The 16,542-nt window shown below is 34.6% G+C and overlaps 1 protein-coding gene across 3 annotated transcripts; it reads right to left on the bottom strand.

Moving 5' to 3' along the window:
- Positions 1-2,871: 2,871 nt before the first annotated feature.
- Positions 2,872-16,002, bottom strand: LOC114406279 (mRNA-capping enzyme-like). Of its 3 annotated transcripts, XM_028368948.1 has the most exons (19): positions 15,676-16,002; positions 15,534-15,581; positions 15,064-15,247; positions 12,937-13,075; positions 11,402-11,553; positions 11,001-11,084; positions 10,827-10,889; positions 10,359-10,490; positions 10,055-10,261; positions 9,001-9,120; positions 8,619-8,668; positions 7,268-7,430; positions 6,458-6,595; positions 5,272-5,394; positions 5,075-5,173; positions 4,655-4,744; positions 4,455-4,536; positions 3,911-4,041; positions 2,872-3,830 (listed from the first exon to the last, which is right to left on the bottom strand). In XM_028368948.1, exons 3-19 carry the CDS (start codon positions 15,196-15,198, stop codon positions 3,687-3,689), a joined length of 2,052 nt encoding a protein of 683 aa, XP_028224749.1. In that variant the 5' UTR covers positions 15,199-15,247; positions 15,534-15,581; positions 15,676-16,002; the 3' UTR covers positions 2,872-3,686. The 3 variants fall into 3 exon arrangements, with proteins under 3 accessions (XP_028224749.1, XP_028224748.1, XP_028224747.1); XM_028368947.1 differs by lacking the exon at positions 15,534-15,581 and having other exon boundaries at positions 15,064-15,294; XM_028368946.1 differs by lacking the exon at positions 15,534-15,581 and having other exon boundaries at positions 15,676-16,001.
- Positions 16,003-16,542: the final 540 nt, after the last annotated feature.

Below are 16,542 nucleotides of genomic sequence, written 5' to 3'. Positions count from 1 at the left end.
AAACAAAATCAAATTCAAATCATTGGTCAATTTAAAACAAGAGTTACAAGACACAAAGAGTTCACCAAGTTCCACAAACTTTAAGCATAGTTACAAATATTGTTCACTGTCACTTCTGGCTCTTATAAACTAAGCTTATTCTAAAGCTTAAACTGCACCTATACAAAGTATTTTGAGAGCTTTTACAACTTCAAAATTTACAAAGAAAGAGCTTGAAGAAGAGAGAACACAGATTTGAATTTTTAGCGTGTTGGTTCGTAACTTGAATTCTTCAAAACTTCTAGTATTTATATGCTATCTTCAGCAAGTGTTTATTATTTCTAAGCGACTTCGTTTACTTCGTTGAAGGCTTTTGTTTGAACAACTATCCATTTGGGCAATCAATGCACATCCTCTTCATGTTGAAACATCATTCTCTTTAGCTTTCTTGAAGCACACTTTAGCATAAGTCAATGTGCTTTTGCTCTAAGCAGGTCTGTCACAACAGTAGTAGCAAACATGTCTTTTGAGATGTTGAAATCTAAAACTTAAATTGTTCTCTTACTTCTTTGGACTTAGACAAATCCTCAGACCAATGTTTCTAAGACGTTTTCTGCAAAATGAATCTCAACACAAAGTATTAAATGAAGTCTTAAATGCTTCATCAGAACTTAACATTTATTCATCTTTGTCTAATCTATCAAACATAGACAATGTGTTTGTCATATTGCATATTAGACACAACTTTTAACTTTTGTAATTATTTATATCTAATCAAAATTATTGAGGATCCTGATATGTCTTATGATTCAATATTCAAAATATGTGACATGATAAGACTATTGCAACTAGTAGGTAATGGAAATTCAAATGCAATGATTCAAATTTATATTTGTGTTTCTACAGAGAAAACATGAGTGGAAAATAAGCGAGAGATGTGGATACGTGTGTCTTTTAAATACTTTGTATTTTTGGTAAAAAGTTATCTCATGATTTTTCGAATAACGAAAAGTTGAGTTTTTGTTTTATCCTTGTATGTTTAATTCATGTTGTCCCATAATCGTTGAAGGAGATGCTCCCTAATAACGTTCAAGAAGTTTAGTTTTTGTTATTCTTATATATCTTTTTGATGTTTTAGCTTTTTATTTTTATTTTTCAAATCATTTGATGTTTTAGAATTTTAAAGTCTAATTAATGCATCTTTGTCAAATATATCATTATTTAATGCTCCCTACTAGTGATACAAGAGTGCAAGTGTCAAAGGTCAAGGTATTAAATAAGAACATTTTAAATTTCAGCTCAATTAAATATTGTTGGCCTAAATATGTTGGAGACTCCTAAAATATATCCGAATTTCGCAACTGATCCTTGAAAATTTTTTGTTTCTCGTTGGGTCCCTGAAACTTCAAAAGTTTTGTGGGAGATCCTTGTCGTTTGTCTTAGTCCAAAACGTGATGATGTGTCAATTAGTTGGACACATTAGTGTTATGCATATGATGCCATGTCAAACATCCAAACATGTGATATGCATCGTCGACATCGAAACGTGTGAACTCCACTAGCACTGTCCTCCCTCCCCACCTCCCCCCCCCCCCCCTCCTCAGTTGGTTCTCTGCCCGCCGCTACTCCCCCTTCTGCCCTCCATTTCTTTTTACTTTTTTCTTTCTCCCTTTGTTGTTGCCCCCTTCACCTCACCAACTCCTACAACTTCATTGTCGATGTGTTCTAAGATCTTTAAAATATTTGTTTGGGTGAAAATAACATTTTTAACTAGAGGTATGAAGAGAGTCATTGCCTCTTCACATTTGCGATTTGCCACGTCATTCTCTGGAAGGTGCTTCGATTGGGGGTAGAGGCTTCAAAGTATGCATGGTGACGACGAAACAACTTTGTGCTCACATGATCTAGTTGTTCTAACCCCACGATTCTCCTACTCTACCTCCCTATTGTCAATCTGGTTGTTTCGCAAAAGCCAAACCCTCAAGCAAAAACCCCTTTTCAAAAAACTCCAATGTCCAATAACATCTCACACTGGGAAGAATCGATGCCAATGCAATTGTGATGTTCAATCTTTTCCATTGATGAGAATACGAAACACAGAGCAAGAGACAAAAGGAGACAATCTACGTCGATGCGTTCACATTTGTTGTCGTAAAGAGAAAAAACCTTGCGGGATGTCGCACCTGACCATGAATGGTGTCATGTCACCAACAATGGAGAAGATGAAGAGAGGGGGTCAAGGGGAGAAAGAAAAATATAAATAAATAAAAAAAACAAAAATGGGGGGGGGGGAGCGAAGGGGGGAGCAACGACAGGCGAAGACCAACCGAAGAGGGGGAGGAGGGGAGGACGATGTCGATGGAGTTGTGAAAGGAATGGGAGGTGAGGAAGCCAGGGACGATGGTAAGGAGAGTGACAGAGGAGGAGGAGGAGGAGGACGGTGTAATTCAAGCGTTTGGACGCCTGACATGACTTCATATGTGTATCGCTGATGTGTTCAACTAACAAACACATCATCACATTTTAGACTGATACTAACGACAAAAATCTCCTACAAAACTTTTGAAGTTTTAGGAATTCAACGAGAAACAAAATTTTCAAGGATTAGTTACAAAATTCATATATATTACAGGAATCTCCAACAATATTTTTTAATTCATGTACAGTAACCTTAAACATAAAGATACGGAAATGAGGTAACAATTGGTAATGCATCTCCTTCAACGATAATATTATATTTCTAGTAATTATTAGTTCAAGTGAACACCAGGTGTACATAACCCAGTGGTGCGTTTCTCCTTTTTCTTTCCTTTTAGAAACACTAAGTGATCAATTTCTTCCGTTTGCGTAAACAGACAATTTTCAGAAATGAAAATACGAAAGTAATGGAACTGTAAAGCAAAGTTCAGGTGTATAAAGAATCGTTGGAAAAAAAGTGAAATTTCACTGTTACATGGGGTTTTGTGTTGCAAATATTTTTAATATAGTCATTCATCATGAAAATGAGGCTAGCAAATTAACACTGTTTCTTTCCACATCCATTTATCTGAACCTTACACATTTTCACCACTGCCAAACAGTTCACACAGTTGCCACCTTCCTCATCCTTCCATGGTAGATTTCCAGAGCTACTAGTAGAATGAGTAGCAGTGACTGGGCTACCGTCAAACATGCTAAGTAACAATCTGATTCGGGCACTGATGACAGCCTAAACGCATGATATCTTCCACATCCACAGAACATTAGAGAGAATGGAAGGCTTGTTACTACTACTCAAATTAATATTCACATACAGGGGAAATTCTACCCAATTGGAACTTGACTCTAAGAACCGGCTACCCTTTGAATAACTTAGAATCACTAAAAGAAAATTGATAATATACATTGAGATTTGAGATTCTAAACCTAACTCTCTTGATCTGGACAACCATAGACAACGGATTCAGGCCGGAATTTGAGCCATACTAACTGCACCATACAGCTCAGCAGCACAGCAATACTTACCGCAAGGATTAACTAATTACATAAATAAGCAACTTTTGGTTGATGGCCAAAATACATAGCCAAAACCAATACAATTTCATTGAAATCCCAGAGACAAATATCAACGGATACACTACATTTTGTTTTAACTTGATGTCACCCACTACCACCAATGAAAAGATTGAAGGCATAAAAGTCCCAGATCTGATCTAACCATCACCAAATCACCTTCGCCTTGCGACATTAGCATGCTGATTCGCTTTACTATCAATTCTGATCCGGTCAGCATACATGGGAAGGCGAATTATCTCACTTATTTCATTCAACAAATCTTCCTCGGTGATGTTGTCTCTTATGCTTCGCAGCACCTACAATGAAACGAGTAAATGGCTGAAGTCAAGCACATATTAAGAGAGGGGAAATTAGAAAATAGGAGTTGGGATTAGACCTTCCTGTAAGTATTAAACTCATTCGGAGTTGATTTATCTGTTCTGATTCGCATATACTTCCATTCCAGTTTGTCAAAATCCCAAGAACATTCAATTATCTTTCCAGAATAAAGTGAGGGATCTGAACCATCTGCAGAGTTCGAGTTTTCAGCAAGCAATTGCAACAAGTGAAACAAACAAGATAAAGACTAGAAAATACAGAATCTACAAAACAAGACAACAAAAAATTTATCACAAAAGAGGACAAAATATTCACTAAATAGTGTTTTACTAAAGCACTATCCCAAAAACAATTGATAAGGAACTTTCTGCAACCCACTTTTTTGCTTTTGGAGGGGTACATATTGGTTATTGTTACGAAAATTGCCAAACATGTGTGACACTCAATAACAAATGATAGTATCACTCAGACTATATAGATTTCCTATTTTACAAAGAAGCACGCCATTTTTAAAAATAAAAAAAAAAATGAAAAATGAAAAAAAAATTGTATCTATCAAATATAGAATGAGTTGAACAGAATAAGAAAAAATTTTGTCTGACCTGTGAATTCAACCCTATTCCCTTCCAAAAGTTTCTTCTTTCCCCGCTCATTGAGAAAAAGTAGCTCACGATCACCATCAACCTGTCAACTTAAGCAACTACAAATTAGTTGGCTGTATCAAACAACTATAACTGACCAAGAGACATCACAAGTGATATCCCAACACCATAAGAAATAAGGTGATGAATGGCAATACTACCTCGAAAAGAAAATCAACTGAATTCAGATAAGCATATTTCCACTTCAAGAGTCCTTCATGGGTACGTGGTATATAAGGATCATCCCAACCCTGGTAATCAATATTGTCAGCAACAATCTCCATTGAGTCCAATAGCAAAAGAAAGCAGAAAAAAACAAGGATTTGGAAGAAGGAATGGACCATGTGCCTGACCTATGAGATAGTCTAGGTACACTGGTCCCCTTCTTTCTCAAATCATTTATCAAACCTCACATTTCAGCCAAAAAGGCATTCATTATCATAAACAGCAAAAAAAAAAAAAAAGGGGAACAGAAAAACAGAAAAGCAAATAAAAAAAGGTGACTTGCCAGCTAGGTGCAGAACAGAAAAATCCCTTTCCCATGTTCAGTACATTGAAAGGGATCATTAATCACAACCCACCTGAAATATGAGACCATCTGCCTCATGTGAGAGTCTTTTAATGAATTCCTTTAAAAGCTTTGTGACAGTAGAGAGCAACCAAAAGTCTTTCCTCCTCACCTAAACAACAATGCAAGCATATTAATAGTGAAGCCCCAAGGGGAAAATGAAGTGAAGCTTAAAGTATTTTATGACCAATTAAGGTTAGAGATCCATGCCCTGAACGGTTCCAGGTCATATCTATAGTAAGGATTTCTGCTCTGATATATATTATGTCGCTCGTGATTCCTAGGTTCAATCACTTCTTTCTCAAGCATCTTCCACCGTTCATAGAAGGGACGCTGCACCAAGTTTGAGCTATATATCAACAATAATCATTCACAGCTACAAAAACTTCATATCAAAGACTCAAAGGATGACAAGAAATAAAACAGAAAATAGCATATACAAGTAAAAAAAAATGAAACACTATACAAACATTTCAAATTATAATTCATCAAACCAAGGTTATCCACAAAAGCCTCGCTCAAAATTTCACCATAGCATTTCTTAGATAAAGTCATTTGACAAATGAAAATGTGCATTAAATACTACAACAATACATATTGACCATTCAACCTTTATTGATCTTATTTAGAGGTTTCAAATGAGTCCACTCATAAGTGATGCCTTGATGAACCTAAAAGGAACTAGACACAAATAAAACAATAACAACAATAGCCTTATCCCATCCCACTAGGGGAAGTCAACTACATGGATCACACGCCATTAAGCTTGGTTAAAATCCAAATTCTCAGAGATATTACTCACCATGAGAATGAGATCACTTTTAATAACTTCATCTTGGTTAATTTCACCATCAATTTGTAATATTGATCCCATAATATACTTAAAAACTGGTGGTATGATATCCACCCAACAGTCACACAATGTTTTTTTACTAGTAATTCTGTCAATGATATGAGCAATTTTTCTTATTAGAATAGACCTTGACTCTACTATTATAGCGAAATTTCTGTAATTTCTTTTCAAAATATGAACCTAAATTAAAAGAGAAAGAAAAAATAAATATATTTATAATACAAAAAAAGGTGTAGTTCCACTACAATAAGTAAAGTCAGACAATCTGGTGGGACATTAGTTTAAATTCATCTGCTAGTTCTCAAAAGATAGTGAGAAATTATATAGATGGGCACAAGATCTTGACATTAAGAAAAGAATTGGGAGGCATTACAATTTTTACTTTTTTAGTATTTTTCAACAGTGTGATACAAGTTAAAGATAATTGCAACTGCAGACAAGTGATTTTCCCATCCCCAATGCATGAATCAATATTAGTCTAAAACAGAAAAGAGACCATCCAGTATTAATTTGTGCAATTAGCCAATTACATATAAACCAAACCTCTATTATTGATACTTGGTTGATTGCCATCATATCATATATAAGGTATCTTCTCTCCTGCTTCTGTGAATCTGGCAATGTATCAATAACCATCTCACCATCAAGTAATGTGAAGTGGTGGGTCTTCTCGCCCAAACCCTTAGAACCCAAAGAAAACATTATTAGGTTGTGCATCATTAATGTAAAAAGAGATCTTGAGATTGAGAAAAATTGTATATCTCTACTCTCTAGGTTAATCACTGATCCCTTCTTCATAGTATAATTACACTTAATCAAGGAGCTCATTAAGAGCCAATAGGTAGCTATGTTACAGCCTAATCCCATGCTAATTTAAATCATTCATCATAACTATGGTTGGTGAAGGTATTTGCCTATGTGCTACATATAACACTCCCTCTTTATGACCAGTATAAATCATAAGCATGAAGCTTGTTACAAATGAAGAACTTCTAAAGTCATTGGAAACTGCTCCTCAGCCCAAATGAAGGAGAACACCAATGGTAAATAGAAATAATGCTAGGGCAGCAAAGTTCACAAAATTGGGTGGGGTGTGGACTTTTCAAATGATGGTGGCATTGTTGGTTATGACCAGTAATACTATTTTAAGTTCTTAGGTGGTTGCATTATTGGAGTAATAAGTATTTGAAGTTGTTAAATCTGATATGGCATAATAGGACCCACCAACTGGAGTTAAGAACCAAAGGGTCCAGCTTTGGAGATGCTCTAGCACATGTTGTAAAATCTATGAATTAATTAAATCAGCTCTAACTAATATCATTAGAAATTTCAAATATGAAGTAGTACACGCACATCATTTGTACTTCTGCAAGGAAATCTCATTTGGACCCTTCGAAAATTAAAACTTCTATCAATCAAGTAACATCCATCCATTGTTATTAGCATCATATATCTTGTACCATCTGCTTTCCATGTTGCATAATAATAGCGTTGTCGTAACAATTGCAAATTATCCCTGCATGCCAACATAACCAAAATTTATCAAATTATGGAAACAATTGTCAGATTAATAAGGAACAGTGTTGTGAAATCAATACAACTAGTAATTCGCAAATCTTCAATAGTGCTTAAATAAATTACAATTTTAGCAAGATTTAATTGTTGATACAACAACAAAAACAAGAGATTTAGTTTTAGGGTTTTCCCTTTGGCCAAATATTAAGGAATAAAAATAATTAAATATAATGTAAAACCAATTAAGGTCTTGAAACTCATAAATTATTAAATTAACAGGGTGATAGAGAGTAAGTAATTAATACATATTAATAAGCATTATTTTTATGGCATTTACAGGGTGTATTTTATGGTCATGGGTTCAAATCTAGAAACAGCCTCTTTGCATACACAAGGAGAAGGTTGTGAACAATGACCCTCCCACATAGGCCTATACATTCACGCAACAAGGAGCCTTTTGGCACTAGGGTACGTTAGTTTTTATAGGGTATATTTAATGCCTTTTTAAATTATTAGAAGCATTTATTGGGGGTATTTAATGCTCTTTAACCAATTCCCTTAGGGCACTTGTTAGCAAAACCCTATTTTTATTTGTTTACTCATGTTAACAAAACACTTGGCAAAAAAATAAGCAACAAAAATTTGGAGATAAATTCATGTCTGTCAACTGTCCAAACCTCCTATGCCGAATCTGATTTATTTGAAGAGATTACAAATGATGGATTGCCTCTTACCGTCACCCTCCTCCCACAAACGATGACACAAAAAAGTTATATAAAGATGATGGCTTTAATTTTCTGGTAGATTATGGAGGCATATAAGAAATAATTCCCTTACCTATTTTATATGCAACTGATCGATAGGGTATAAACTAGTTAGTTATATTAAATCTTTAAACAAGAGAAATGCCAGGATATAATTAAAGGTCCTATGAAAATTAACCACTGGACAAAACTATGGAAAGAAATATTTATATTATCCTCAATGTCATGCATTAATTATTTTTCTAGACATAAAGTAAAAATAATGCACATTAGCAATATAATGCAAAGCACTATGCACAAGCATATAATGGGTCAAAGCAACAAATACAAGTACAGTAGCAAAAGAAAAAGCAGCCTACAAGTTTAATGTATAATCAAATTAACATATCAAATCACAATAAGTTAATGGTTCAGATAAAGAGAACCTGTTGAGAGAAACTGGGTGTGAACCTGGAAATTGTGTGTGTCCCCTGGCCTGCATAACAATAATTAGTGAAATAGCTATGCCAAGCATAGGAGATACATGAAGTAGGAAATCAATAAAAATAAAAGGAGAAAATAAAGTGACATAAACAGCTTTTGAAAGAATAATACTAATAAAGCCAGTGTGGCAAACAATAAGACATAGGATCAAATGATAACATAACTAGCAGCAGAATACTTACCATCAATTCCTTTATTATAATGTAATTTAACAAAAAATGGAAAGACACAATTAAGTCATAAAACTGAATCGTTTTAATTTAAACAGTCCTCAAATATAAGTAATAAACTCGTGCATGAAAGACAACCATTTAAATGGCTTACCCCAACACCCAATTTAAGCGTTTGATAACAGAACTGACGCAATGCATCTTGCTGATCAGTAGGTATCTCATCTCCTAAAACATCATCATTTGTCATTCGTGTGTCTGTCTCATGGTTCTCCTGAGAGAACAAGAAATATGTCAAGTTTAAAACAAGTTAAATGCCAAGTCCAATATTTCTACATGAATATTGTTGACATTGGAAAGAAATGAGAGACATAAAATGAAACAATCTGTTGGAAAAACATAGTACATATATACAAATGCATACACACACACACACTAATTACATAATAACGTATAAATCAGCCCATAATTATTCTATTTACATTCATTCTACAATACAATAAGAACTATATATTTTATTACAGACAAATAGCGATAAATCTCAATTACAGAGATCATAATCACTCACAAAACAAGGAAAAAAAAGATAGCATACTGCGGAACTTTGAGGGTCAGGACCTCCTAACCCTATGTCCTCAAATTAATCAATAACTGGATGTGCTCTCCCCATTCTTTCCCTCCCCCTTCTTATCTTTGCTTCCTACTCTCTTTGCCATGTAGGTAAGGTTGTTATAACACAAATACCTCTTCCACCCCCATATTCATATTTCCAACAAGATATAGCAAATTAGCAATAGCAAAGGAGTGAACAGAATATTGTATATTACCAGCAGGGGAAAATTAATGTATCAAACTACTTAACAAGTGGGTTGTTAAGGAATGTAATCAGATAATCTGGACAGACCCAAATTTAGGACAGATTTCACAGCCACAAGCATAACCCTCTGCCAAAATAAATCTAGGGCAAGGGGGTTCTTAAAACACACAGGTATTCAACTCCAACCATATCAACCAAACAACAAACAGCATCCAGACACAATTTTTAGTCTCCTTTTTCTACTTAAACCTTCAAAACAAACCAGCACATCAAACAGCATATCGGTTACTCTGAAACAGTGTCAAAGTAAAGGAGCACGTCCAAGATTCATCCAGCAAGAGAAAATAGAAAAAACCAAAATATCAAAATTCCTCATGTGAATGATCCATACCTGCAAATCAGGGTCTGGTACTCCATCATCATCATCATCTGGAACTGCTTCACCATTGAGATCAAATTCAGAAGATCTCTTCCACTCCGGAGTAGGAGGACAAACTACCATTTCAGGTTTTTTCTCATGATAAAATGTGTACAATGCATCAATGTAATCAGGTTTGTAGATTCCTGGAGTGCGAGCTTCAGAAAATATTTTTATTGCCTACAAAACGGGCCAATCAAGTAACACCTTAAACAGACAAACAGAGACATGGGGGGGGGGCGGAGAACCACAGTGACAAGGTAACTCCCTAACTGACCTGAGTAACAGACATTGACATAGCACGCATTAGATAGTGGATGATCATGTATCCTGTACGATTATGCCCATGTGTACAATGAACAAGTATATACTTTTTTGAGTGCTTTTGACGTGACAAAAATTGTGTAACCTGGAAATGTAAATAATTGCATGGTTAAAAACTAATAATTACTTGGTATGATCTTATGGATAACTTCCACTGATGTAAAGCATATGTTCTATACAATGAATCTACAGAAAAAATTATTACCAAACTTTATTTAAAGGATAGATGATATTAGAATACAACATGTCAAATAGTTTTGAAAGTATCAAGTACCCCATTTCTGAGGTAATAAAGAAGTTCCTACAGCTACAAGTAAACCACGTATTCTTTTTCAATCCAAGGAACATAAATAAAATAAGCTAAATTCTTCTTACTAAATAATCATGAAATAGTACAAAATATAATAAAGAAAGAACAAACCTCATAGACAAACTGGTTCACAGATAAATTATCAGGTACAGAATTGCGCCCCCTGCATTGAATCTAAACCACAACAATGATCTTCAAATGTAAGGACAAGAAAGAGGTGTCACAGTTTTAAAGACAAAAATAGCAAAATGTTGAGTTCGTGAGTAAAATTTAGCAACTGCAAACCTTAACATGTTTGATGCACTCTTTTTTTAAATCTGACACAGGATAGTATCGAGTGGTATTTGTCAAATCAATCACCAGACCAAGCTGCAAACAAAGAGAACAAAATGTAAAAAGCAGTAAATTTTAAGCAAAAAGCCTTTTTGTATGAAACAGAACATTTAAATTCTCTAAATTGTTCTGCTAAGGACAAGCAGCAGAAATTGTAACAGATAAACAACAAGAAATAGGGATCCTTTTTATTTTTTTTCCTTTTTGCTAAAAATCTAGAAATTCCTTTCATTTAGATTAGTCCTGCTCTTAAAAAATAAAAATTGAAGAAAATTCAATGACAAATAAGAACAAAAAGCAGAGATACAAAAATCTAAATGAAGTATTACATTTTCTGAATATATTCTACTTACTTTTCTCCCTAAAACTCTTTGTTGATGTATCACTTGTTTAAATGAGTATCTTTTACCAGGAGGAATGCAGTCATTGAATGATTCACCAAGTGGAACCTTAGAAGGTATCATGCAACAAATTTCCTGGCCAGATGAAGGGCAATCCAACCACCCTACATGTGCATGTGCAACCATTGTAATTTGTGACATAAAATGTACTCCAATAATCTTAAATATGACTGAAGCAAATAAAAAAAAAAAAATTGGCATCCATCTGCATTTTATAAATAAAAAACATTCATTTGGACCATTCAATCCAAAGCCTGCCCGCCCGCCCTGGGCCAAAAAAAAACTCAAACTGCATAAAACACATAAACTAATATTTAGCCAAATTTTCTCCCCAAAAACAAAGGTTATATAGCCAAATACTATGTGTTATAGAGTGCAGATTATGGACAACCGAAAATACACCATAAAATATAGCAGATGGTGTCGTAGGATATGGCAGAAGCATGGCGGGGAGAATAAAAATATAATATATACCTACATATAAAGAATAATTCTAAATCTTCCTACTACATCCACCTACTAATTCTCCTACTTCCTTTGCAAGGTAAGTATTGAATGTGTTTTATGATTTCCACACATTAAATGCATTAATTTTTCATTTAATACTTTCTTTATAAGGTAGTAGGAGGATTAAAAGGAGGAAATAGCATTACTGATATATAAACAAAAAATTGCAGAAATAAAATTGCAATGTAGAAAAAATAGGCATAAAGCTAACAATAACAAGATTCAGACTTCAAATAACAATAATATGATATCAAAACACCAATTTCAAGAGTTCAAATAATTACAAAATCAGCGGCCATGGTGATTGGGTGGAACAGTCACAGACATCGAAGTAAAAGTTAAATAGCCAGAAAGGTCAACAGATGGTCATCGCAGTTGTTGGGTGCTGGGTTCAGTCACAAACTCAGTCACTATTTGCTCTGTCTCGCAAAAATCAAACACTCATGTTTTTTTTGGGGGTTTCTTACTTAATGGACTCTTTTATAAAACATTTTGACAGGGGTTTCGGTCAGGCAACAGCCCCAACCCCTTCTTTTCTTTTTCATAGTTTTAAAGGTTTGGGGCCTGGGTTCAGGTTGGGCAACACGATAAAACCCATTTCTATTCTTTTTTTGGGGGGGTTTTAACCATTTTTTGGACAGGGTATGGATCAGGTCACATGACCCAACCCCTTTGCCTCTTTCTTCTCAAGAGACATTCCACCATGGTCATTGCAGATGCCATGAAATCCCTGTGTCTCACAGCTGCCATAGCCTGCATTGAAGAACCCGCCATGCTACTGAATGGCAATCTGTGGGATTTAAGGCACCACCTTCTGCCATAGTGGTGTCATAGCCACTTTTTGACAACACTTACCATCCACGATACAAAATAAATCCACAAAAATAATTTGTCACAAGTCGTATTAAGAAATATCTGAATTTAGCATCACTGGTTACCAGAGGCAAGGCAGCAAGCGGATCATGGAAAGAAACTCTTACCTGGAGGAAGCCTGCTTTTATCATATGATCTTTGGTTCTTGGTATGAAATAACTGATCGTATGCATGTGACTGTGACACATGTACAGGTCTATCATCCGGTCGTTCTCTCTTCAACCTTCTCTTTCTTTCTTCACGCTCCTAAAAATAAGCAGTAACTCAGGAATTGTGTTAATGAAAAGACAGGTAAAAATAAAATAAAAAATAACTTGAAAAAACCCTTATTATTTGTGAACCCCAAAGAAGAAGAGCAGAACATATGCCAGATGTATGATGTAGTCTCAAAAAGAATTATTATTCAGGAATCCAACAAGCTCTAATTAAAAATTAACATACCACAAACAATTTTTGGGGTTGTGGTTTTTTTTCAGTTTTAAAAATATCTATCAAACTCTATCTGCCCATTAAGCATCATTTTGGATGCTCTGTATTATCTAACATTTGGCAAATAAAATTTGAATTACCCTAAATTCATCTTTAATCATAAACCATAGTTTCTTTATTGCAACAAGCAAGATGGCAAAATGAAGTATTTAAAGCAATTACCACCATCACTCATTAAAATAACAAGCCAGAAACAGGCTCAACTACTAACAAACTTATGCTATCAAATCTCAAGTAACAAAAATGCAAAATGTATTCCTGCTCCTGCATATGTGCAACTGCATGGATTTACATGAGTATATGAATATTTCAAAAAATGGCATAGTATTGGACGCAATCGCTGATGCTTCTGTAGTATCGATGTAGTTCCATAGAAAGTGTTTGGCCTGACTTTTTTGGAACTTAAAAGTTACTTTAAATTTTTAAAATTTGAAGTTAAAAAGGGAGCTTTAAATTTAAAGTTAAAGATATTTGGTAATTGCAGAACATTTTATTTTAAGTTAAAACTTGGGTAACGTGTTAGTGGATTTTAGGATTTGAAAACAAAGAAAAAGGAGAAATAAAAGCCGCAAGCCCCAGAAACTAACCTATTTAAAAGCTTCTTTTGTTAAAGTTTTCCTCATAAAAAAAGAAAAAGGAAAACTTTTTTAAAAGCTCATTTTCTTAAAACTCTATTTCGCTCAATTTCTCCTTTTAAGGAGAAGGGAAGCCCAATCTGAGCTGGGACAAATACTACCTTGACATGACAGGATATGTGGATTTTAGCCTTTTCCAACAGCTCTTAAAAATATAATATAATTTGATATTGCGCCATGTCAGATTGTAATAGAGGAACCTACATAACAATTTGTATCCAGTGTTTACGATATCAGGGTTTGCATCCGTCTTTGCAAGAACTATATGTTTCAAGCTATATTCAAAAACAGACATGTTAAGCACTAACTTAGCCAGGGGAGATTTCAGAACTTTCAGTTTTGGAACTTTTTGGAAAGGACACATTTCAAGATTACCACACCCTAGAAATTCACAATAGCACCCGGTACTTAATCCTCTACAGTGTTAGTTTAATGAAGAATCTTGTGTTCAGAATGGTAATTATTCAAAACTAAAAATAAAAAACCAGACAATTAAATGAAATTTTCTCACTAAACCAGGAGAGTGTACGTAGGCATTACACAAACAGCAGCACAGAAAGTCACAACAGAAAGATATTTCCAAATTAACCAGGACCTAATTACATTAGATGTGATGGTAGCTGTTCTGTTCAGCATTAATATCAAATGTTCAAATCATTATACAAGAAAAAACTAGAGAGATCATGAGATTGTGCAAATAATAGAGTATGGATAGTCTATGATATATCCATCTATCAGCCATTCAAGCATTTAATGTTCATATCGGGATGCACCAATTTATTATACTCCAAAACAAAGAAAGTATAGGGAGTATGTTATACTGACTGGTCATAGAAGATTTTTTTGAAGCATCACTTTATCCCTAGTAAAATTAAAATTATAAAAAACAAAATGGGATCCCATCATCATTCTGGTTGCAAGCTGACAAAGTCACAATCTGACCTAATGAAACTACATCATGAAAAGAATTTCACCAGTTTATCCGATAATTTGGGAAACAACAGTTACAGTAGTCCTAGCCCAAGGCACCAAGCACATAGCCAACAAACACTATCACTGTCATGATGCTAAAGAGGGATAAAAAGACAAAAAATTATATATGAAGGGTACCCGGCGTGCTATATCAGCTCCAGTTTCTATGCGTTCTTCAGGTTCATGAAACTCTTCAACATGTATCTTCTCCTCAAAAATATCTTCATCTTCCTCCGGAACCGGCGAGGCATTCAAGTCCATAGCAACTATCATCAAGCATCAAGCAACAACATTCGCCCGCCACGGTATAAACCTCAACACCCTACAGCAACATTTGGTTTGTGTCAGTGATTACAACAATCCTTTAGCCTGCACCATTCAAAACAACAATCCTATCAAGCCAGCAAGGTACAATTTCCACCATTCAAAACTCTACCAGTTTATAGTCCTCGACAAAAATACAAAATGGCTTCCACTAAGAAATGCTCAAGTAATCATGAAAATCAACAAAATTAATAAAATAACTCAAAATTCAAACTTCATGGAATAGGCCCTAATTATCCAAACACCAATTTTCACAATTTAAAAAAAAAACACGAAATTCCCACCTCGCTTCGCTTTGTCTCACATTCTCCAAGCTCCTAGGAGCAACAACTCTAAAGCAGAATCAAAACTCTCACACACATCAAAATTATCGGAAGCGTCAAATTTAACAAAAGCAAGGGCGGGGAAGAGTCGAAATTCACTAACCCGAGGAAGGGGAAGAATCAAAACTCGGTCGATCACAGACTGTGATGCAATTCGCGCGAGGATTGGAACCCTACAATCGTGACAAGCAGAGCGAAAGCGAGAGTGAGAGTTCGCGACGAAACCCTAGAGAGAGAAAGTAGAGGTGGTAGAGAGAGAAGGGGTTTGTTTGTTGGGGTTAGAGAGAGAGAGAGTGAGGTTTGTTTGTTTGTTGCTTTGTGCTATTAATTGACGAATGAGATGAACGGAGACATGGAGAGAGAGAGAAAGAAAAAGCGTTTAGCGTTTAGCACTTAGCAGGAAGAGGCCGCAGACGAAGAAATACGCGATTCCTACCTAGCTAGCAAATATAAATAACTAATCATTTGTAAAATAATTAACGAATTAGGGCTAAAAATGTGGTTTGAATTTTTTTTCTTAAAGTTCTATGACCAATGGATAATGTTAATTTATTTAAGAGAAAAGATATTATACACTTCCGGTGCATCCAATCATAATTTAGACAAATTTATTAATTTTTTAAATAATTATATTAAAATAATTTAAACAATAATATATGATAAAATAATAATGTAAAAACTTTTTATTTAATATTTTAATTAATAATTAACACATGTACTTTCATTCACGTAAAATGAATCTATGCATGCACAAGGATAATAGTTAATGAAATGTCATGTTGTATAATTAAAGTATATTAAATATAGATTGGCTAATCCGGCTGCAACGTACATTTCCCTGTTGTGGATGGTTCCAATATTAATCTCATGTATTCTTATTCAGCACGCTTCCATAGCAAAATTTTATTGCTCCAATTTGAGTCAATCACTTTTATTCTCATGTATACTTATAATCTTTTATTTTTAAAGC

This window comes from Glycine soja, chromosome 3 (genome assembly GCF_004193775.1).
Source record: "Glycine soja cultivar W05 chromosome 3, ASM419377v2, whole genome shotgun sequence".
Taxonomy (NCBI): domain Eukaryota; kingdom Viridiplantae; phylum Streptophyta; class Magnoliopsida; order Fabales; family Fabaceae; genus Glycine; species Glycine soja.
The sequence above is the reverse complement of the archived record's forward strand: the minus strand, read 5'-3'. Positions and strand labels throughout refer to the sequence as shown.